The sequence below is a fragment of the Eumetopias jubatus genome, unplaced genomic scaffold (assembly GCF_037043125.1).
Source record: "Eumetopias jubatus isolate StellerSeaLion01/CBP00866 unplaced genomic scaffold, mEumJub1_p1.0 scaffold_4, whole genome shotgun sequence".
Lineage (NCBI taxonomy): Eukaryota > Metazoa > Chordata > Mammalia > Carnivora > Otariidae > Eumetopias > Eumetopias jubatus.
This window is the reverse complement of record NW_028274810.1, coordinates 28,223,335-28,245,402: the sequence shown is the minus strand read 5'-3', so window position 1 is coordinate 28,245,402 and position 22,068 is coordinate 28,223,335. Positions and strand designations below refer to the sequence as shown.

Below are 22,068 nucleotides of genomic sequence, written 5' to 3'. Positions count from 1 at the left end.
AGAACAAAGCCCAGATGGAGGGAAAGGCAGAAAATCCCACTGGGCATTCAATGGGCTTGAATCTTCTAATACATTGCACTCTGCCCTGAAGGATTACTTTTTCCTTAGAGCAAGATGGTGGCTTTTTGGTTAGCCCAGATGAATGCTCTACAAGTTATATGTGTAAAATAAAATTGTACTCTGTGTGTTACACCGTATAGACCTTGTAAGATCACGCAGGAAAGAACTACAAAGTTGATGATGTGCTTGTGACTGGAATAGATACATGCTAACTGACACTTAACTCCAAGATGGCGAACCACAAAGGGAACTGTTGGTGGTGGCGAGAGCAATAATTGGGCTCCCCGGGGGTGTCAGCCATCTTAGCACTATCTATCCCAGAGGATCAAACTGCAGTTATGCAGGAAGAGGCACAAAATAACTATTCAGTGTGGCACTTTCAGAAGGCAAATGACCCATCAATAAATCAATCAGTGATCCAACAGTGACTAACTCCACCAGCCATGTACTGGTAGAGTAATCCCATAGACATTCATTCTACCAAGCAGGATAGATTTGATATTCTGGAATTACTTTATTGTGAACTTTACACATATTCTCCTTGTGCTTGATGTGCTAGTAAAGCCCTGGGGATTATTATGTAGTGAAAATTGTTGTTTGTCACAGGAAGGGCTGATTCCAGTGTGGGAGGTTTCTCAAGATGGCCCTAAGGAGAGAACCAGAAATTCATAAAGCCTGCACTTCTGGGACCTGCCACTAGAGGGCTCTTGCACTCCAAATGGCTAGACTCCCCACTGCCTCCTTATTGTGTACCCCACTACCCTGCCAGACACTCCCAGTCTGATCCTAAATGTGGAACTGGGCTTTTGCCCTTGGCTCCCCATCCCATCTCCATCTATCATCCAAACCCAAACTGACTGCAGAACAGCCACCCTTATCTCTTTAGTCTTTTGTAGAGCCGAGGAAGGAGAACCAATTGGACTAGGGTGTGGAGAGAGGGTTTCCTGTGCCCATACTGGGCTTTATCTTAACTCTTTGTCAGGTAGCAATTGGACTTTTCCTTTCTTCAGGCTGTGAGTGTTTCTCTCCTCCCTGAACCCCACTGATACAACACGCACTATGGTGAACTTCCCAGTTTTTTTTCTAAAAGTTGAACCCTAAGCCAGTTGTAGGTCTCTGCTCCTGTCCTGGTGATATTCCTGCCCCCATCCACCCTAGTAAATGAGCCCACCTAGTCTTCTCTTCCTCTCTGTCCCTCTCTCTATCACGCCCCAAATACACGTTCAGAAAATAATAGGCTATTTTCTTCGCTTGCTATTAGCCAACAGATGTACAGGCCTGGGGGTGGGGGTGGGGTGGGCAGGAAGGGAGGGTTCCATCTCATCCAACACATTCCTCTACCTTCTTATTAAGCATGCACCATGGGAATGTTAATTAGGGAAGGAGCTGCATTATTCTGAGGCTCCTAGGAACCAGACCTACTTGCAATGCAGAGTCCTAATTTGCTGATTTGGCAATCATTGGGCAAACACTCTGACCAGAACTCTGCCACATACCAAACATACTACGTAGTGGAAACTTAAAAAGCCTTTGTCCCCTTTCCCAACCTCACTTCCCTTGCTTTTATTTTCACCTTCCCTTTTCCACCCACAACACCAACTACTTTCTCCCTGCCATTTCACTTGCCCATCTGGCCCTGCCTGGAGTCTGGGAGAAGCCAGCTCCTCATTCAGAGCTCTGTTCTCTTCAAGCTGGCCCCACTCCCTGGGTTTCTCTCCAAAGAGACTGAAGCCTGGGGACTACTCCCATTCCACCCCAGCAACCTGATTAGTGTGTCTGGGAGGGAGATTGGAAGCCTCTGACTTACGAGTCATCCACGAAGCAGGGGTAAGGCATCTGCTGGAGATAGATTCCAACTGGAACCTCAACATGGGCCTGACTCCTCGTGATCCCCCGTTCGATCATGTCCTGTAGATAGGCAAACCCTCCCCAGATATATCGGAAACCTTCCACAGGATCAGCTCTGGGACCAGAATCCCAGTACCTACAAAGAACCAAGAGGGAAGGACAATGGATGTGAATGGGAATGGACAGCTTACTGACACTTCACAAGCACAAGGGGACTCGAAACTCACTCTCTTAAAACCTTACCCCAAAAATGTTCCAAACTGATTCTATTTTCTAGTTCACCGTTTAAATCTCAGTTATAAATATTAGCCACAGTGACTTGTAATTGCTTTAATTCAAGGACTCTACATTGAACTTTATAAAATATCTCATCTCTTCTTAACTTAATCGTACTGATTTTTATGCTGAGTCCTGTCTCAACCCCTCACTCTGTACCAAATGTAATTTCCCAGTGACTTTGGAGAAACTTCATTTGCAGAACCTCTACGTGAAGATAATTCAATACCTAGAGGTTTCCATCTCCAAACTGCCCAAAGGCCAGCCAGGGACAAGTGCTAACTTGAGGGAGTGACGACAGGGTATCTAACCCCAAGCTCTGCTGGTTCCACCAACTAACAGAGCCAACTGGTTAGGGAGCTTAGTTCTCTGATACCCAAGTGTTTCTGTGCCTTTCCAAGTAACCTTCCCGTCCCTACAAGGAGATGGGGACCTGAGCCCAGAGGAGCCCCTGCTCCTTGCCACATACATTCCTAGGGATGCGCAGGGCCAGACATCACCTGTCTTTGATCTTATTGGTTCTCTCCACCACATCGATGTCCATCCGGATCTTGTACTTCACGTGGGATGGTAGGACACTGGTCCAGGGATACATGTCAGAGAACACGACACCAGCCCAGAACCTGTTTTCCTCCAGCAGAGACAGGGCTCGTTGAGTGAGCTGAATTTCATCATCATAGCTTTCAAACTTATCCAGGATCAAGCACTGCAGATAATCACAAAGGTTGAGAGCATGTGAAGAACACTAACGGCAAAGACTCAATTGCAAAAAAGGGGCAGGGGGTAAGGGCTGCTGCCCCCAGGGGGATGGGTCAGATGTAAGGAGATCTAGAAACTTACTGTTTGCTTAACTGTGGGGTCTGGTGTCAATCTGTCTCTGTGTCTAGATTCGGGGGTAAAGGGGGTTTACAAACACTGACTTGCTCTCATCCCTGCAGATTTGGTGAGGGCCATCTGAGGCTGTCCAAATATGCAAGTATTCAAAATGACAAAAAGACTCCCAGCTCTCACTCCCCAGCATGGGGGGGCGAGGGAGTGGGGTCACACTGGATACAGGCTGCTTTGAAGATCAGAAAGCAAGCCGATAAAAGAGTTTTAAAGAGAGAGAGAGAAGCAGCTGTAGCAGTGAACCTTCCTGCCTCCCCGCAAACACACAATAATGGCCAGCTGAGGGAAGAACAAGGAGGAAGAAAGAAAATAACGGAGAGCCAAAACCATTTAGTCAGAGAAATCATTTCCAGTTACAGTCCTGACAGGTAATGTGGGTGGGAGAGGAATTTCCTAATAGATCTTCTTTCTCTCCACTGGAAGAGAAAAAAATCATAAACTACAGAAAAGCAAAACTAAGAATTTCTTTTAATCTGAATATTGGGGGTTGTCCAGGAAACCTATAGATTTGTTAAAGTATTAGGCTATACTGGGATCCGGTTTTTCCTTAACCCCTTTGTTCCTATAATACACTAGGGTTACTGTGTCAATGTCTCTTTCTTAGAATGTAACTCACAAGAGGTCAGATGGCCTTGTCTTGATTAATTTGCTCACCCAATACTTACGGAAGGCCTGTAATGTGCCAGAGCCTGCTTGGCTCCAGGGATACAAGGAGGGAAGATAAAATCTCTTCCCGAAAGAGACTCTGGACCTAATGAGGGAGAGGTGTGGAGTAAACCAACAATCATAATGCAAAATGATGGGGCCCTGATGAAAGCAAGCCCAGAGTAAGCTGGGAGCCCATCGGTAGCTAAGTCTACCTGGAGGGGTGCAGGAGGGTTGCCTGAAGGAAGGAACCCCCGAGTAGGACGAGGATGAGAAGGAATTAGCCAAGGGAAGAGACAAGGGGGAAGGTCAACTCCTGCACAGAGAACAACACATGCGATGTCTGGACACCTGTAAGAAGAGAGCCGTGTTTCCCATCCTTGGCTGTGTGTAGAACCACTGGGGAGCCTTAAAAAGACACCTACTCTCAGGGCCCACTCCAAACAATGAAATCAGACTCTCAAAAGGCAGGGCCAGGGCATTAGCATTGTGTTGAACGCTCCCTTTGCACTGTGCGGAGAAGTAGAAGTAACTAGAGGTGAGCAGTGAGAGGTGAGCACTAGGATGGTGGGTGGGGACCACATCGGTTGCCCCTGCTGGACTTGCAGTGTGATCAACCAACAAGGAGCTTCCTAGCGCACGAGGCTTTCCATGCTAAAACCAGGAGCTTTCCAGGCAAATTCGAAAAGGCCCTAAGAAACCAGTGGAGGGTTTTAAGCAAGGGTAGGACATGTGAGATCCAACTGTGTTTCCAAACAATCACTGGTGGGGGCAAGAGGGGAAGCAGGAAGCTTGGTTAGAAGACTGTTGTAACACAGGCTTAAAGGAACACATTATCTCACACAGAGCCTGTGAGTTACCTGGAATCCTCAGTTTACTGAAGAGGAAACTGAACTCTAGGAAACCTGCCAGAGGTCGTGACAGCTAGCAAGTGGCTGGCCCTGGATTCCCTTCCCACTTGCCAGAGGCCCAGACTTCTCCCCCTATATCAGGAGCCACAGGTACAGCCTGCTCCACTGCCCTCAATGTACTCCCAACTCTCCTGTAGAGTAGGAGAGCAGAGTTATTATTTATCCTCCCCTTGCAGCCCAGGGAACTCAGGCTCCAAGAGGCTGAGTCATTTCCCTAAAGCGGTGGAGTAGGGGTCAAACTCTAGTTCATTTGATCCCACAACTCATACCAGCAGAAGTAGAGAAGCAAGGAAGGTGGGCAGGTCATAAGGAGGTGATCAGAGGACCGAGCTCCCGCTGACCTGGGAAGAAGCAAGCAAGCCCGATTCCTTCACCCACTCCCTCACTGCTAAGTCCCCCTCAGGCAACCTTAGAGGGTGAGCCAGAAGCCTCACTGTGCCGAGGAGCTGAATCTGAACAAAAACGACTGCCAACCCACCCTCTTTTGGGCCTTCTGAACTAAACTGTCCCACCTCAGGCTCCATATCCTGGGAGCAGGTCCCATGTAATGTTCTCAGTCTTCTAGACAAAAAGAAAGAAAACAAAAGAAACAGTTAGTGTTCCAGCTAATGTGGGAAAGAGGAACACAGGTAATGAGAAAATACAGAGGGCCAAGGCTTAAGTGACACCATACTAAGAAGATAGGTATTTTAAATGGAAGTGGAATTTCTTTAAAAAATACCAGTAAGTGTAGTCACATTCCATAGAATTAAGAAAGTAGGAAATTCTCTTTACCCAGCTCTTCTTTTGCAAACAGGCATCACCCAGGCTAACACTGGTCAGTCCTTTAGTGAGATAAAGGACTTAAGCACCTCATGACACCGGAAGTCCTTAACACATGTTTGTTTGTTTGTTTTTTTTCTAGGAATAACATAGGGTTTGGTATCTTATGGTTTTTGGTTTTTCATCTTTTTTGGTGGGGAATATAGACTTTCACCACAGCTGAAGACCAAGGGCCTGGTTTGCAGCATTTGTCAGTACTTAACAGCACACTATGGGGACAGAGAATTGGCAACCTGCTTGCGCAAGGAGGCATTAAAACTAAACTGCTGGAGTACATTAAAAAAAGAAAGAAAGAAAAAGAAACATGTTTAAGTTTCCTCTGGGGAAACCTTGTTCTACAAAAATGAATAATAAAAGAATCTCATTTAAAAAAAAGTCAGTTTGGGAGCACCTGGCTGCCTCAGTCGATGGAGCATGGGACTCTTGATCTTGGGGTTATGAGTTCAAGCCCCGTGTTGGGTGTAGAGATTACTTAAAAATAAAATCTTAAAATAAATAAATAAGTCAGTTTAGCAAGTTTAGGTTTGCATATATAGAATTTTAGTATTGAGTTTGAATTTAAATTAAAGTGAATTTGAAATTAAATTTCTAAAATGAAAAAATTATTTTGGAGATGGAAATTCTTCTTCGTAGTTTCCCTTTTAGCTATGGTACATTATGAGACACACACTGAATATTCTACCAATTCACTAAGCATCACAGAGCATCTGGATAGGAGTTAGAGAGGTTTTGTGATCCGATGTCCTTGCTTTACTGGTAAGGAAACTGGCATCAAAGGGACAAAGGGCCTTGCCCAACGCCAATACAGGTCAGGAGCAGAATCTGAATCCATCTCTTCAAATGTCAAGTCTGAAGGGTGGTGCTGTTTCCCCATGTTACTCTAAGAGTAAGCCACACTCCAACCACAAAGTCAGAGCAACGGAATTCCTGAACAGGAAGATCTCTTGCCCCTGTCCAGTAGAGCAGCAGTGTCCAGCAGATTCTTCTGCATGGTGGAAATGTTCTATATCTGCCCTATCCAATATGATAACCAGTGACCCAAAAAAGCTGTCGAATGCTTGAAATGTGCCTAGTGCATGTGAGGCACTGAATTTTTCTCATCAGTATTTAAATAGCCACACATGGTCCCTGGTTACTGTGCAGGTCACCACAGCTCTAGAGACAGTAAGTTCCTGGAGGTCAGGGGCCATTCTAGTTCATTGTAGTCTCTGGAAGAGCATTTTCTCACGAAAAGGACTCAATGAATGTTTACTGAATTGAACTGATTTAAACTTAGAAGTCTTGATCGCTGTAAGAAATACAGCTTTGCTACTATGTTTTGAACATAATTCCTGTGCACCTTGGATTCGGAGGATAAACTAGGAATAATTAGTGAAAAGTGAGTTTTCGGTATAATGTTAATGAGAGTATAATTCTCATTGAAGCAAAAAAGTTAATAAAAACAAATATATTTTAATAATGTAGCTTTCTGAGCCATCGAGCTCTTTGAACTCTCCTTTCATGTCTTAAAGGGAAATCCATACTGGAATAAGCAGCTGATGTTTTCAATGACACTGTGGAGCCCCACAGTGACGTGGGCTCCATCCTGGCTATTTTATCAGGCAGCTGATTCACAGTCATGTTTCCTGCTGCATCCCCCTAGATTGGTACCCTGATACTCTGTGAAAAAAAAAAACTTAAAAGGTTCTCAAACACTCATTTCTATCCTGAAACATCTGACCCATTTTCAAAGTTGGGTTATTTTCCCCATCTTGGAAAGTGGTATGGCGTACTGTTGAAGAGACAGACAGCCCCGAGTGCCATCCCCATTCTGCTATTTGCTAACTGTATGGTCTGTTTCCCTATCTGCAAAACTGAGATACATGCTACCTCATAGGTGTGTTCTAAGGATCACATGACAGTGCTTGAGAAGGGCCAGCCAGTGCCTCCCGGTCAGAATAAAAGCTGGTGCTCACTATGCACCCAAGCTGGCCCAAGTGCTCTGCTCATAGGGACCTTTGGGCCCTCACCACCACTTTATGAGGCTAATTACAGTGATCACTCCAAGCTCGCTGAGGAGGCATAACAAGGCAATCTTCTTCTGGAGGATATTAAACTGTCTCACAAATAATGAGAACTTCATAAATACCATTTTTATTACTGTTTTTGCAAAATATCTTTAAAGTCAACAGGGTCTAATGGCTTTTAAGCCCCTGCCAGTTTACCTTTCATTTGTGACACCTGTCTGGGAGGAAGGCAGTTACTTTCTTTAAATAATATGGATGGGAACACAACCCATCCCAAGCTGATCTACAGCATCTCACCTGGTTAGAACAATGCTATAGACTGAAGTCAAAGCCCCATGTCCTACCTGGACAATAGGGATAGGAATGCGGGTGAGTCCTAAATCACTGGTGTTCGCTAGCTGCTGATTGGCCATTAAGTGAAAGTCAGACAGCTCTACCCAGAGGAAGGGCTTATGAAGAGCATCCAGAATGCCATCCTCACCAAATCTCCCTGAAGTAAAGGCACAGCAATTATGGAAGCTGCTTTGGACATAACTCAGAAGTTCCTGGGTCATCCTCTGAGGTATGACTCATGATGTACCCTTGCATTCTCATGGGGAGGTCACCTCCCTCAGAGAAAGTGGCCTCATTCTCTGTGGGATACTTGCTCTAGTCCCTGAAGTTAAAATCTTGGCTAACGGGGTGCCTGGGTGGCTCAGTCGTTAAGCGTCTGCCTTTGGCTCAGGTCATGATCCCAGAGTCCTGGGATCGAGCCCCGCATCGGGCTCCCTGCTCCGAGGGAAGCCTGCTTCTCCCTCTCCCACTCCCCCCGGCTTGTGTTCCCTCTCTCACTCTGTGTCTCTCTCTGTCAAATAAATAAATAAAATCTTAAAAAAAAGAGAGAGAGAAAGAAAAATCTTGGCTAACAGTCATGTATATTTATGTATGTGCATGAGTGTGTTTGGGAGGCAAAGATGAATGACTAAACCCATAGCCAGGGTCATGGATTTTGACATATTTGGTCTGGTATGATTAGCTTACAAGTGAAAACACAGTAGGTTCTAACAAGGCTGATGCCATGGAGTCTATCTATAAAAGCTGTTTGGTTCTACACAGAGAGAAACTGTATAGTCATGGATGTTAGAGAAGAATAATGTAGGCAGATAAGAAGGCTAGTTTAGGGGGCTCAACATAAAGATAGCATTGCCAATGAGAAAAAATTCAAAGGGCACCTTCAGTGAATAAAAAGACAGTGTCTTATGGCCTCAGAAGCAAATTCTGGACAAATTTTGCAACCAGAGTTCAGAATCTGAAAGAGAACCATTACAATGCCCTATGCTAGCAAAGGGCAGAAAAAAAGAGAGATTTCCCTGTTCCCCTCATTTCCCAACTGTAGTAGCCAAACGCTGGTGGCAGGGCCACTGCTATTTGAAGTCCACACAAGTCCTACATTTCCTTGTCAGTTGTTTTGCTGATACTCCCCAGGAAGCAGAGTTCACCCCAGCGGAAGAGGTTCGAGCTCTCTCCAGGGCAGGCAGCTGTGCTCAAGACCTCTTGAGAATGCAGTCATTTGTTTACACCGCTAAATCAAACACCACCTTGGGAGGAGAAGCTGCGGTAGCAGCAGGCTTCCCTCTTCAACTCTGACCTGCCAGACTCTAAATTCAAACACATTAAGTAATAGATGAATTAAATTATATATTAAGTGGAAAACATTGCCCAGTGGAGGCAAAGAAAGAAAGAATCTCCCTTTTTGTTTGAACTTGATAATCAAAGGGGAATGGCACCCTGTGCTGACATATTCTGATTAATCCACCCAGGACGTGTCAGGGGTGAGTCCAGGGACAAGGAGGGGCTGCACCCTTAGAGATGTTGGCTCTACAGTCCTGCCTCTTACATATTTAACTTCCATACTTAGGCTGAGAACAAAGCAGCTGATGAATGCCCATGGAGGCCTGAAGTGGTCCTGCTGGTGTTAATGTAGACACCTGGGGTTCCTTTTGAAAAATGCCAATGGATGTGGGCAAACATCCCAGAACGAATTTCCTGGCAGATCTAGGCTCTAACACTCAAGATTCATTTCCCACCACATGGAAAAAGCCACTAAATAAAATAGCTTTGGGCTGTTTGAGTTGGTTGGGATGGTGAGACAGAGGCCAAAGGCACCACCATAAATTTTATCTAACACACTAGGCACTGTGAAACAGACATCTGAAACCTTCTACCACAAAGAGTGAGGAAATGCACCACGACTGGAAAACAAAGGGACAGGAAATGCACAGCTGTTAAAATATGTCTGTTTCTAAAATAAATAAATAATGAAACAAAAAGTCAAGTCGGGGTGCCAAGATGCACATTCGGCAAAGCCACCAGGTAAAGTTTCTTACCTAACTGGGTCCGAGGGAAGACACAGTAACCTGGCTGGTAACTGCAGAAGATGCTAGCTCTCAAAACTTTCTGGTTTAATCATTCCACCAACTCTGGGAGGTCAGTGTTACTATATTAAAGGTATTTCATAATCAACAGAGTCAGGCACTGACCACTGAGAGCACAGTCTGGTTGCAAATAGCCAGTTCCGCCATAGCAGTGAACACTCCCTAAACTGCAGCACAAAATGTCACCCTCATTTTTCAGGCGGTGGAACAGCACTGTTGCCCCAAATCACAGAACCCATAAGTAAGTGCTGCAGATGGCATCCTGTAGCCTGCAGGGTAAAGCTGACCTTTCTAGTCGCATCTCCTGACCCTACTGCTCCTCCCCACCCCCACCTACCACCTACTCCCCTGATGCTACAGCCACACCTCTGCACTGGTCTTAACCTCTTCTTTCTGCCTGCAACTGTCTTTCTGCCTTGTTTAGCCAGCAAGTTCGGTCTTTAAGACCCAGCATAAATGTATTTTCAGTTTTAATTTGGCACGCATGGGTGTCTACTTTATGTGACTGCAGCTCCACTAACACAAAATGGGAAATCAAAAGATAAATAAGACAGAATTTCAGCCCTTAAGTTGCTCCGGTCTGTGGGCGTAGGGAGGCATATGAACAAATACTTATCAAGGGCTACGATGGAGGAATACGGTGTGTAGAAGAAGGCCTGAAACACAGGAGCTGAGTCCTGAAGGGGAGCCAGAGGGTGCAGGAGGCAAGGAATCTGCCGGCACAGGTGGGAGGCCTGGGGCAGCATGCCATCCCACACAATGTGGGAAGACCCGTGAAGGGGCTGGACTGGGAGTGACTTCACCTTTACAGCAACTAGGCATCACTAAGGAGCTTTAAGCAGGAATGTCATGGCGAGATGGGTTTTAGAAGGATCCCACTGGAGGCAATGTGGGAGCTGAGCAGAAGCAGCAGAGAATGGAGGTCCAGTGACCAGCTAGGAGAGATGGTACCGACTCTGTAAAGAGGCCATACGTGGAGAGGAAGAGGAAGCAGGGATTTCAGAGATAATTTGGAAGAAGAATGGACAGTTCTTGGAGGATGTGTGACACTTGAATTTGGATTGTGCAATTTGTTTCTACTCCATCAGACTGAATTATTGTTCTAGTAGCCCTTTGAGAGACCATTAATATGGCATTATTTAATAACATGCTTATCTCTCCCAATAAAATGTGAGCTTCTAGGGGTCAGGGATTACTCGTGTTTATTCAGATGTAGACAGTTCAATGCATGCGAATATATGAATGACCAAACCAGCTAAAATTTTTTTGGTTTCCTACTCTAAATCTAGTTATTTCCATGCAGAAAAAACCCAATCAGAATAGTGTCTGTTATTCAGAGTATTACAAAATAATTGCTCTCTTCATCCAACTCATTACATAATTTATCCAAACAATACATACTGAGCCTCCACTAATATGCCCCTCATATTACAGGAGAAAGAGCTTCCTCATTTGAGCCAAACAGGTCTGGATTCCAATTCTGGATCCCCCAATTATCTGCCGTGCTGTTAAGCGAGTTAGTCAACTTCTTTGAGGCTCCATTTTTAATTCTGTAAAATGAAAACAATTATGCCTACAGGCAGTCAATTAGGAGGGTTGCATGAAAGGGCACGTGAGCCTCAGATACAAGGGAAGCGGTATTCCTTCCCTCCACCCATGACCCCAGCCCACCCCTCACCTGCATTCTCCTGCCTCAGTTCCATTCTATTCTTCTGAGAGACGAGAGGCACAAAATAAGGTCACTGCTTACGAGCTAGTTCATGGCCCTTGAAATAACACTGCTCTTGCGGTGTAGACTTCTGCACTCTTTCTACCTCTCCCTCTGATTTCTAACTTCCCAATGCATATCTGGAGCCAATGAAATCAACAGAAGAAAGCTGCAGATAGTTCACAAATATCTATATATCTGATTCTAAAGATACTACGTGATCAGTGGCTTTATCTTCCTAATCCTTTTTTTTCTTAGGCCAGCCTGAAAACTATACTCCCTGAGCACATTCTGGTTGGGTGGTGGTGGCATGTTGCCAGGAGCATGCAAGGTACAGAGGAAAATGAATCCAAAAAATCCCACTACTGCTAATTTAGCAACAAGATAATCACCATGAAGGTAACAGATATTGGCTATGCACATATATTGACTATGAGGACAGCAGAGGCTAAAGCAGTTAATGAACACATGTTTTTTCAAGACTTAGGGAAAGGTAGTTGTGACTGGTTACAAAGTACAATTTTATGCCTTGATCAGAGGTATTTTCATATTGAAATTTGGCTAAATGTAGCTTTCTGATGCGAAATTGAAGACCTGAAATTCAACTATACAATGTAATTTAAATACATTCTGAACTCTAAATAGTATTCCATCTGTGCCAGGCCTAACCTTTCACTGAACAAAGAAATCAAAGGAGAGGGGTGTGTATGTTTGTTTTAACTAAAGGGTAATCAGAGGAATAATTTGTTAATTTTTCTATTTTTTCTCAAGAAGAAAAATATATGTGGATAGGACACATATAAATTATGGCTATAAAAGTATACATATACCAGTATAAGAGATTAACCTATGTGAAGACTTACTTGCCTTCAGTCTCCTTAAATTTGGGGAAGAGGATGATCTGAATGCCTGCAGAAATGAATCTCTCCACATGTCGGAGATGTGGGGCTCCCCAAATACCACCATTACCGCTTTCTCTAGCCCACTGCCCACCTTCTCAGTAGGAGGGCTGCCTTTTGTTCATTTCTTTATTGCTCCCTGCTAAGGGCAAGGGATCAGGGGAAAGACAGAATGTGATTATGGAATGAATGAAATTATAGAAGCCCCTTGTTGAGTTGGTGCTCTGAGGATAGCAAAATTTCTAGACCATTGTCCACAGAAGTTACAAAATGGCACCCAGGGCACGGCCATCCTGCTGGGTCTTTTTAGGAATGGTCTGGCAGTCTAAGCGAATTCACTAAAGTTAATATAGAGAGTAGTTTCATAGTCTCTGGTTAATGTTTACACAAAGTTTTTCAATCTGAGAAAAACTTTACTTAGTCTGTGGTTCAGGGGAAGACACTCGTGTGGTTCAGGGGAAGAACTGCCATGCATGGAGCATCTCTACTATCCACCCAGCCCTCTCCCAGTTCACCCTCACAGCCACCTGGAAAGGAGGGTATTACCATCCCCACCTAACAGCCAAGAACCCAAGGCTGAGAATTTACACACATGCCTAACTATCAATGGCATGAAGTGTGTGCTCTGCACACTTCTCTCATTGTGTCCTGACAACAACTCTATGGGGTCTGTGTGTTATCTGGATTTTACCAATAAGAAAATCGAGTCTTAGCAGGTGAAGTGAATTTCTTAGAGTGACATAGCCCATAAGAAGCAGAGATTCAGGCCCATTTGTCCTCACAGAACAGGTGAGAAGGTTCTATACTCAGTGGCCTAACATGGCCTATAAGTGACCCAGCAAGGCAGCTCCAGGGGAATTGGAACTCTCCAGGCTACTTAATGGAATGTCCAGTAACTAAGGCCTCATTCAAATAGAAAGGAAGGGGATTTAGCTTTTCTATTAGTTGAAGAGGAAACCTATTGAAGCATTCCCTTTTCCTATAAAGACAAAGGCTTAAAGGTCTTTGCTCTTAGTTCTCAGAGCTTCTGTTACTGTTCAATATCACATCTGAGTGCCACATTGACATAGATCAACATAATTTTCATTTAAAAGACTGTTTTTGCTTTAATTGTCCTGAAATGATGTTTTTTTTTCTTTCTTGGAATAGGCAGGGAAGTAGGTAACAAGACTGGCCCAGGAGGAAGCTCTTAATCCTCTTCAGTCCAAGGCATATTCCTGAAAAGGAGAGCTTCAGTCAGGTCTTAAGCCTGTGAAGGAACATACTTGCTGCCCTGTCCTGGAGAGATGCTTAGAGCCACTGGGGAAGAGTTTTCCTCCCAGTCTGCTATTGAGCAGTCCTTAGGATGGGAGCTGGAGGGTCTCCGAGGCTATTCCAGACTTCCCGAAGCATAAGAATAAAAGCAGAACGTTCCAGGACAAATTGCAATGATTGGTTTCTTCCTCACTGCACGTTTCCTGCTCCTACATTCACCTTTCAGTTCAGTACCCCCTTGGTTTCCTCCTCCCTCTGACCCCTGCAAGAGCAGGAAGACCAGAAACCTCATCATAATCACCTGCTGGGCTTCTGCCTCCATCAAAACCCCTCTTGGGAACCCCTGCGGGAGACCACTGACCAATGGTCACCATGGCCTTTGCTTAGGAGCACTTAGCTCGGTTAATGGGATTGCAAGGCCCTTGGAATCCTGGTGGCTGAGGCAGGATGTAATTAGCTGCTCATAATCCCTAGAGGGGCATCAAGAACAGCTCAGTGGCTGGGTCTGATTTCACTAATGTCATTGTCCTCTTCCTAAGCAATATTTTTGGTTGGTTTGTATTTTGTTAATAAGTTAGTATTAAAGTGCTTACTATATTCCAGGCATTGGTCATGCAAGTACTTTGCGTGAATTAACTCAGTTAATTCTCATATCAAGTCTATTAGGTTAGTACTATTAATATCTCCATTTTACAGATTCAGAAACGGAAGCACAAAGTAGCAGAGATTTGAACCCAGGCAGTCTGGTTCTAGACACTGAATTCTTATCCATCTAAGCAGTTGGTATATATTAAGTACCTGTTGGGTGCCTGGTACTACATGAAGCACAAGCTACATGGAAAAAATAATCCTACAAGAAATGAGTTCAGTGGTTCTTACAGTGTTTTTGTTAGGTACATCAGGAGTAAAGAATACCTTTTGTCTTTTGTTTGACTTGACATTTGCTTGGTGACATAAAGGTCTCATTTCTTGTAGGATTATTTTTTCCATGTAGCTTGTGCTTCATGTAGGGCCAGGCACCCAACAGGTACTTAATATATACCAACTGCTTAGATGGATAAGAATTCAGTGTCTAGAACCAGACTGCCTGGGTTCAAATCTCTGCTACTTGTGCTTCCGTTTCTGAATCTGTAAAATGGAGATATTAATACCACTGAACTCCATTCAGTAGAGCTCTTCTCTCCCATCCACACCCTCTCCCAGAGCCCTGCCTGTGTTATAACCACAGCAGGTGGATGGTGGTGACATGGCCAGGGATGGGGACACATGTGGTAGAGAAAGCTCAGAGGAATGAATGGCTGAACTTATGGTGAAAGCAGAAGTGACATTTGAAAGTTGAGTCTCAAAGAACCAATGAATGGAAGCTCAACAGATGGGGAAGGAAAAGTCATTTCAGGCTTTTCTGCCTTATGTTTCTTCTTTTGGGGGAAACAGCCTCCCCCACTTCGCAGTAATCCTGCTCAGTCCCTGAGATTCAGATTAAGCTAACTTTGCGTTCCTGACCTCATGGTGGGCAGATGACCCACACCTCCCTATCATAGTACACGATCCCCCTGGAGACTCAGAGATAGGTAGAGCCAGGCCAATCAGAAAACTGTCCGGGAGTATTGCTTATACTATGGGAAAGCCACTCCCTCTTTCTGCAGACTTTCTGGGGGTAAAGCTGACCACCAAGGGCTGTGAGCAGCTGATACACCACCAAATGGAGAGGGCCTCGCTGAGATGGAAGCCAGGCAGAAGCAAACACAACCATGAGATGGAAGGGCACAAGGGTCTCATTGCGTCATTCAGTCCTTAGATCCCCGGAACTTCCAGGTTAGGTCAACCAATGAATTCTCTTTTTTGTTTAAGCAAAGCAGCTGTAATCAGTGGCAGCTCATGGCAAAATCATGAGCAGTCAGAGTATGTCTGAGGGTGGCAAGAGGGCCGGTGGGGCAGGGCAGCAGATGTGCGAGTGAGCGCTGGCTGGGCGGGCAGGCTGCAGCAGGTGTGGAAGGCACTTATGTTCCCTGGGGACCAACTCAGTGAGATTTTAAGTATGAGAGTGATGACAGCAGATGCATGTTTGAAATGCAGCTCTGCTGGCAGTGGGGAGAGAGGCCTGAGCCAACAGAGACGGGACCCTGGAGCCCATGGAGGAAGCCACTGGAACAGGCTGGCAGAGAGATGACAATGCTTCCAGAACTCAGAGAGCCTGAAAAGCAAGAGGTGGAGTTGACACATATCTAGGAGATAGACAAAGCTCAGTGTGATACTATGATTTATAGTAAGACACACGGATTTGGTCTTTGTCTGTTTCTGGTAAAGCTCCTAAAACCCTTAGAATTTCCTAAGTGATAAACACCATTAAAGTGTGTTTTGTTATGTTCATGAGGTGACTTTTGGACCTCACCTAAGGATGAGGACTGGTTGCCAGAGGGGCCAACTATGTGATTATAGGGTTGGAGGGGAGGGGTGGGGAGCGAGCTGGAAGCTGAGTTCAATCACCGATGGCTGTGGTTTAATCAACCATGCCTAAGTAATGAAGCCTCCATGAAAACTCCGAAGGATGGGGTTTGGAGAGCTCCCAGGTTGGTGAACATGCGGAGATTTGGGGAGAGTGGTGTGTCCAGACAGGACACAGAAGCTCCACACCCTTTTCTCATCCCTTGCCCTATGTATCTCTTCCATTTGGCTGCTCCTGAGTTATATCCTTTCAAAATAAACCAGTGATCTAATGCATAAAATGTTTCTGAGTCCTGCGAGGCACTCTAGCAAATTAATTGAATCCAAGAAGGGGTCATGGGAACCTGCCATCTAAACGTGTGGGCAGAAGTGGGGTGGTGTCTGAAGTGGTGGTGGGCACCAGTGTCATGGGACTGCGTCCTTAACCTAGGGGACCTGACGTTATCTCCAGGTAGCAACGACATTGAGTTGAACTGCAGGACACCCAGCTGGTGTTGAAGAATCTCTTGGTGGTGTTGGAAAAACCATCATGTGTTGGAACTGGTGCACAATTGTCCTCAGTGACTGGACATGAAAGAGGCAGCAGAGGGGTCAGAAGGGCAGGCTCTGAATTCAGGCACACCCAGATCTGGATGTGATCTGCTACACATAACAGCTATGGAATGGGATCTTACTTAACCTCTTTAAGCCTCAGCTTCTGCATCTGTTAAAATAAGAATGATAACAGCACACCACTTAATGGAGGAGCTCTGGCAAGGATGAAATGAGTTATTGTGTAGGAAAGCACTGAGCACAGTCCTTGGCACGAAGAAACCCTCAATAAATAATAGCTGTTGTGTGGAAGGTGAGGAAGAAAGGTAACTAAGGATGACCCCCAAATCTCTGGCTTGATAATTTGGGGATCAGGGTAGGAAATGCCTCAGGAAGACAGGTTCTATGGGGGAGGAGAACACAAAACTATTTTGAGCTACATTGAGCATGATACGCCTATAGAAGCTGTGGGGTGGGAGTTTCCAGCAAACAGTGGGACCTGAGAACTTGCAGTTTCTGGCCAATTATGATCGAATCTATGGCACACGAGAGAGGGCGAAGGACAGACACAACTACTTCACAGGCTACAAGGGAGGAGGAGCAGCCCAGGAGGAGTGAGGGAGCCATGAGGAGGGTGGACATGGGAAAAGGGAACTGTTTTACGTGTGGATAAGCTATTGGGGAACAGGATCCACTTCTGTTTGGGAACTGTGAGAATTCCTGGTTCATCAGTGGGGAAAAGGAGATGCCTCACCTCCAGGTATCTGCTAGCTAGGCGCAGGGTGCGATCCGTGATGTTAAATACATCCCTCCAGTTGAAGTTGGCCACGTCATCGGCCTGGCTCTCTCGAGGACCCCTATCCAGGAAGTTCAGCACGGCTTCTGCAGTGATACCTTCCTCACCAAGCTCACTATTCAAAAAGCCTTTCACTGTTGGGTTCTCCAGGGTGTCCTTGGGAAGAAGCAATACAGTCACAGTATTTAGAAATTCCACAGGATCTCTGGTCTTGTTTTCAGGCCATTTCCAATTTTTAATGAAAAGGGATACACATTAAGCCTCCCTAAAAATCTAGTGGGTTTTTTTCCTTGATAAGGCATGCCTATCTATATCCCATTTCCCCTGAATACACAGGTCTCTATAGAAGGAAAATGTGAATGTTGGGGGTTGGGAAAGAAGGACAGGGAAAATGGTAATATAGGAAGCTTTCTTTTTTTTTTTAATGTTTTTTTGTTGTTGTTCTCTTTTAATTATCCCTGCTATATAAGACTCTGATCTGGCTTTGCAAAGCTGGAAATGACAGCGGACAGACATACTCAACCACCTTTGCAGTTACAGAGCTGGCCGCTTGGGGAGATGTCCCTTTGAATCTGAGGCCCTCAAGTGAATTTAAAAAAGCAAGAAACTTCAGGAAGCCATTGATCAGTTTTTACATTTCTCCCAGAATTCAAGAAACACTTCCCACCCAAAGTCAGTGACTCCACTTGGGGACAGCTTCCAGAACGAGTGCCTGTGGCCCCTGCTTATTATATTTTGATCCAACTCCAGCAGATCAACCCTTTACTGAGAAAAGGAAATTTATGGAATTTTTTGGCCTTTCTCTCCCCCTCCCCCTGCCATCCGTACTCTGATTGTGGCCATCTGTGTGCTCTTGTCGAAGAAGTACCAGATCTGGGGGCCTACTTCTTCCCAGGCTTTGACCAACTTCCTAAGGCGCTCCAGCTCTTCAAAAGTTGAGTTGGCCTAAAACCAGACAGAGACAGAGACAAGAACAGGGAGGAAAAATGTGAGAGAACTTTTGATTGTACCTTCCCTGCTCCTGTCATAAACCTGCAGTGTTTAGGAAAGGCTTTTCAAGGAACTGTCTTTACTTCCTAGTCTACCGATATTTCCCAGAACAATCTGCTGTTTCCTAGCATCCACACTGCCAGAATCTAGTTTCTTAATATCTCAGAGACACATAAAATACTGACGATGTCATTGTCCCAGAGCCTCATTAAAACTAGATTTGGACTCCCTGTAAGGAAATGCTCTTCTCCATTCCTGCCTTTGTCTCTTCCGAGGAGCCAGGATTCAGAGAACTGTGAGCCCTTCCATTAGGGAAAAAATTCGGGCGGTGGGAAAGAAAACCTCATCGTAGGTTTTGTAGAGAAGGGAGGGCCCAGGCAGGGACACGGGCACAAAGCATTCCAATGATGACTGTGGATGGGGGAGTCTTTTGCTAGACTCCTCTAGGCAAAAAATAAACATAAGGCTCGCTACCAGGAGACTACGAGAGTTCAAGCAGGTGCGTGCTCCTGAGCTAGTGCTCACTCGCTCGCTCTCATTCTTCTGGGAGGTCCAAGGTAAAAAGGACAAGACCAGCTGGGACCTTACATTCTGCAGTATTCTGCGTGTTGCAGGAGAATCTGGAGTAAAGAGGATTTTTCCCATCAGCAAAGGCTTTGCTGCCCTCCAGGCTATTTTGGTGAGAGGGTTTGACTCCAGGCTCTGGATCAGTGCGTTACAAAAGGTCGCTGCCAGGAAAGAAGGGGCAGATTTTATAGAAACTCCCCGTTGCTCAGAGCTAAACATAGTCATTAGTGTGTTCAAATCACAAGTCTCATTCAACTCGATGCTGGAGGATTTGACAAATAACCTACATTAATAGGCTGTACCCCACCAATAACAAGCTCATCATTAGTAAGTAACAAAATGCCACAGTGCATCTCAATAAGGGCCTCATCAGAGAAACAAAGAATGGGGCTTGCCCTGTGGTTTACTCTGCTTTAGAAGGAGGCTCAGAAGCCTGCCTGGGATTACTGCCATTCTCACATGAAAGAGACAAGAGGCCAAACAAGGCCTCCCCTCGGAATCTCAGCTTTAGCCTCCATAATTTCCCTTCACATAGCTACTTAATTTCTTTGTCATGTGGGCTATTTTAGGGCCCAACTAATTTTGGTGCGTGCCTTGCTGCCTCTTTTCAGTTTTTAACTCAAAGGTCACCCAGTTGCATTTCTTCCCCACCCCACCTTCCTTTACCCCACAGAAGCCTCCCCCTCCCAAAATAATAAAAGGTGGGAAAGATGGCTTGCCAGGGACTTGCCATTTGGAATGTAACTCAGCACTGCACACACAGATTTTCACTGCACTGTGTTTGTAAAAACATCCCGCATCCGTGTTTACTTGCCAGGGCACTTCTGACCTGAGATTTGCTTGCAACTCTGGATTGCCTCCTCATTTATCTTTCTTCCCTTCCTCTAGAACTTAACCCTAGTTCAATCAGATCAGTGGGAAACGTCCTCTCTGTTCCCTTTCCAAGTGGGTCTCAGTTCTTTCCGTGGCTCACATCCAGAATTCTTTATGAGCACTGCCCCTTTCCTACAAGGGGAAATGGACTTTCTGGGAGCAGAAGCCTCTCTGCCCGAGGCCCCGCAACAAGACCGACTTACCCCCAGGACTGGGTTTCCCTGGAAGTGTTAAACCATCAGCTTCACCAACATGAGATGCCATTTTATATACATGACTCAGAAAACTTACTTGTTCTTTTGTCGTAAGAATAGATAGGATCCTTCCTTGTGGAGTCAATCCCTAGGAAGGCCTTATAGTTATTGTCTTCATACCAGTTGAAGGAGAACACTCGAGAGCCTCCTCCCTCTGGGTAGCCACACAAGAGATCAGACAGGATGCTCATCAGCTGTGCGAAGGTCTCTGGACCGCCAGTCTGCATGAGAGGCCTGGTCACCCACAGCAAGTCTTGAACACTCGGTCGATGGATGAACTAGGGCAAGGCAAAGGCTTAGGTTATTTTAAGGCAGTTAGAATCATAATCACTGTGATTCCAGAGCTCCAAAGTAGGGGCAGAGCTCCACATATGCTTTGACTTCCACATTTAAAAGGAAACATGCATATTCTCAGCAATTCTTAATCTAGCTGTGAAATAAAAACCTATGCATCTACTCAGAGCCTTAAAGGAAACTAGAACGAGCCTTAAGGATAAACAAAGAGTGAATCTCAAAGTATTTTAATATCACTTCTTCCTTCTAGTCCCCTTTATCTGAATTCCTTGGGAATGCGTCCTTGGACAAATGGAGGGAGTATTTCTTTGTAAGCCAGTTCTTGGGTCCTGTTATCCCATCAAGATGGGAATACTGAGGAAAAAATGGGAAATAAAATGATGGAGGAATGGCTCTGTCCTAGAAAAGCAAGATCACAGCAAATTTCTTTAGCTAAGTAATTTAGAATTTAGTTTCTGATATTTGGAAAATTATCTTCTTATTAGCTTAATTTTACCAAATGTGAGTTCTTCCATCTCCCTGAAATGTGTGGTTTGTAGTTTCTGTGTATATGTGTGTGTCTGTGTATGTTAAGACCCAAGCAAATACAGGACAGATGAAGTCTTCATTCTTGGAAGAACACTTTATTTATTTTTATTTTTTTAAAGATTGTATTTATTTACTGGAGAGAGATAGCAAGAGAGAGCAGCAGCAGGGAGGAGAGGGAGAAGCAGGCTCCCCGAGGTAGGGTTCAAACCGAGGACCCTGGGATCTTGACCTGAGCCAAAAGCAGGTGCTTAACCGACTGAGCCACCCAGGCACCCCTAGAAGAACACTTCAAATTCTGCACCAAACTAAGAAGAGGCTGGTGGTCTGCTCCTCTCCATATGAGTTTCCATGGCCCTAGCTGGGCTCATCCTTTGGAGGCAGATCTGTAATGCTGAGAACTAAGTTGCAGGTTGCCAGAGTTGCCAGGGTCTCAGCACCCATATGTGATCTGGCTTTGCTTTAGGGGAATATGCAAAATAAAAACAGTGCTGCTTTTATTCCTCAAACACACTCATTATTAATTTTCAAAGGCACTCAGGAATTTTAAAAAGCCTTAGGATTCGGTCAGGTGAGACTGAAAACAGTTCCCCTACTTCAATAAGTGATGTTTACCTGTCATCCCTGTCTTTGTCCACATGCCAACACTTGCCCTCTGAAACTCGAGCACTGTGGAGGATCCACACTGTGAGTCATGCCTATAATCACAGTCTAGGCTTCAATAATAAACTTGGAATCTCAAATTGCTTCGACAACAGTAAGTCTCATGACAGTCTTGTAAGGGGTTATTATCATTATTATGTTGCTCATTTAAGCAAAGTACTTGGAGATGAAGGGGCTGTTCTGGGGTCAAATGGTCTAGTATCAGTTAATATAAACGGAGCCATCTGCTACAACCTAGTTCACAATGCTGACACTTGCTATCTAGACAGGCAAGAAACTTTCTGGAACTCCCACACAGACTGAGGAGTGTAGATATGATTTGGGGACTTTTTTCACATTCTCTATCATTTTCAGCCCCATTATACTGATAAGAATTTTTTAAATGCTCATGAAGAAAAG

The 22,068-nt window shown here is 45.0% G+C and overlaps 1 protein-coding gene across 1 annotated transcript in view; it reads right to left on the bottom strand.

Moving 5' to 3' along the window:
* Nucleotides 1–22,068, bottom strand: part of ABCA4 (ATP binding cassette subfamily A member 4) — a 166,462-nt gene that overhangs the window by 109,671 nt on the left and 34,723 nt on the right. The window contains exons 8-13 of the mRNA XM_088022838.1: nucleotides 20,225–20,465; nucleotides 19,082–19,221; nucleotides 18,332–18,448; nucleotides 17,462–17,659; nucleotides 2,685–2,890; nucleotides 1,868–2,044 (exon numbers count right to left, since the gene is read on the bottom strand). Coding sequence (XP_087878964.1) covers nucleotides 1,868–2,044; nucleotides 2,685–2,890; nucleotides 17,462–17,659; nucleotides 18,332–18,448; nucleotides 19,082–19,221; nucleotides 20,225–20,465 — 1,079 coding nt within the window. The remainder of the gene's footprint in view (nucleotides 1–1,867; nucleotides 2,045–2,684; nucleotides 2,891–17,461; nucleotides 17,660–18,331; nucleotides 18,449–19,081; nucleotides 19,222–20,224; nucleotides 20,466–22,068) is intronic.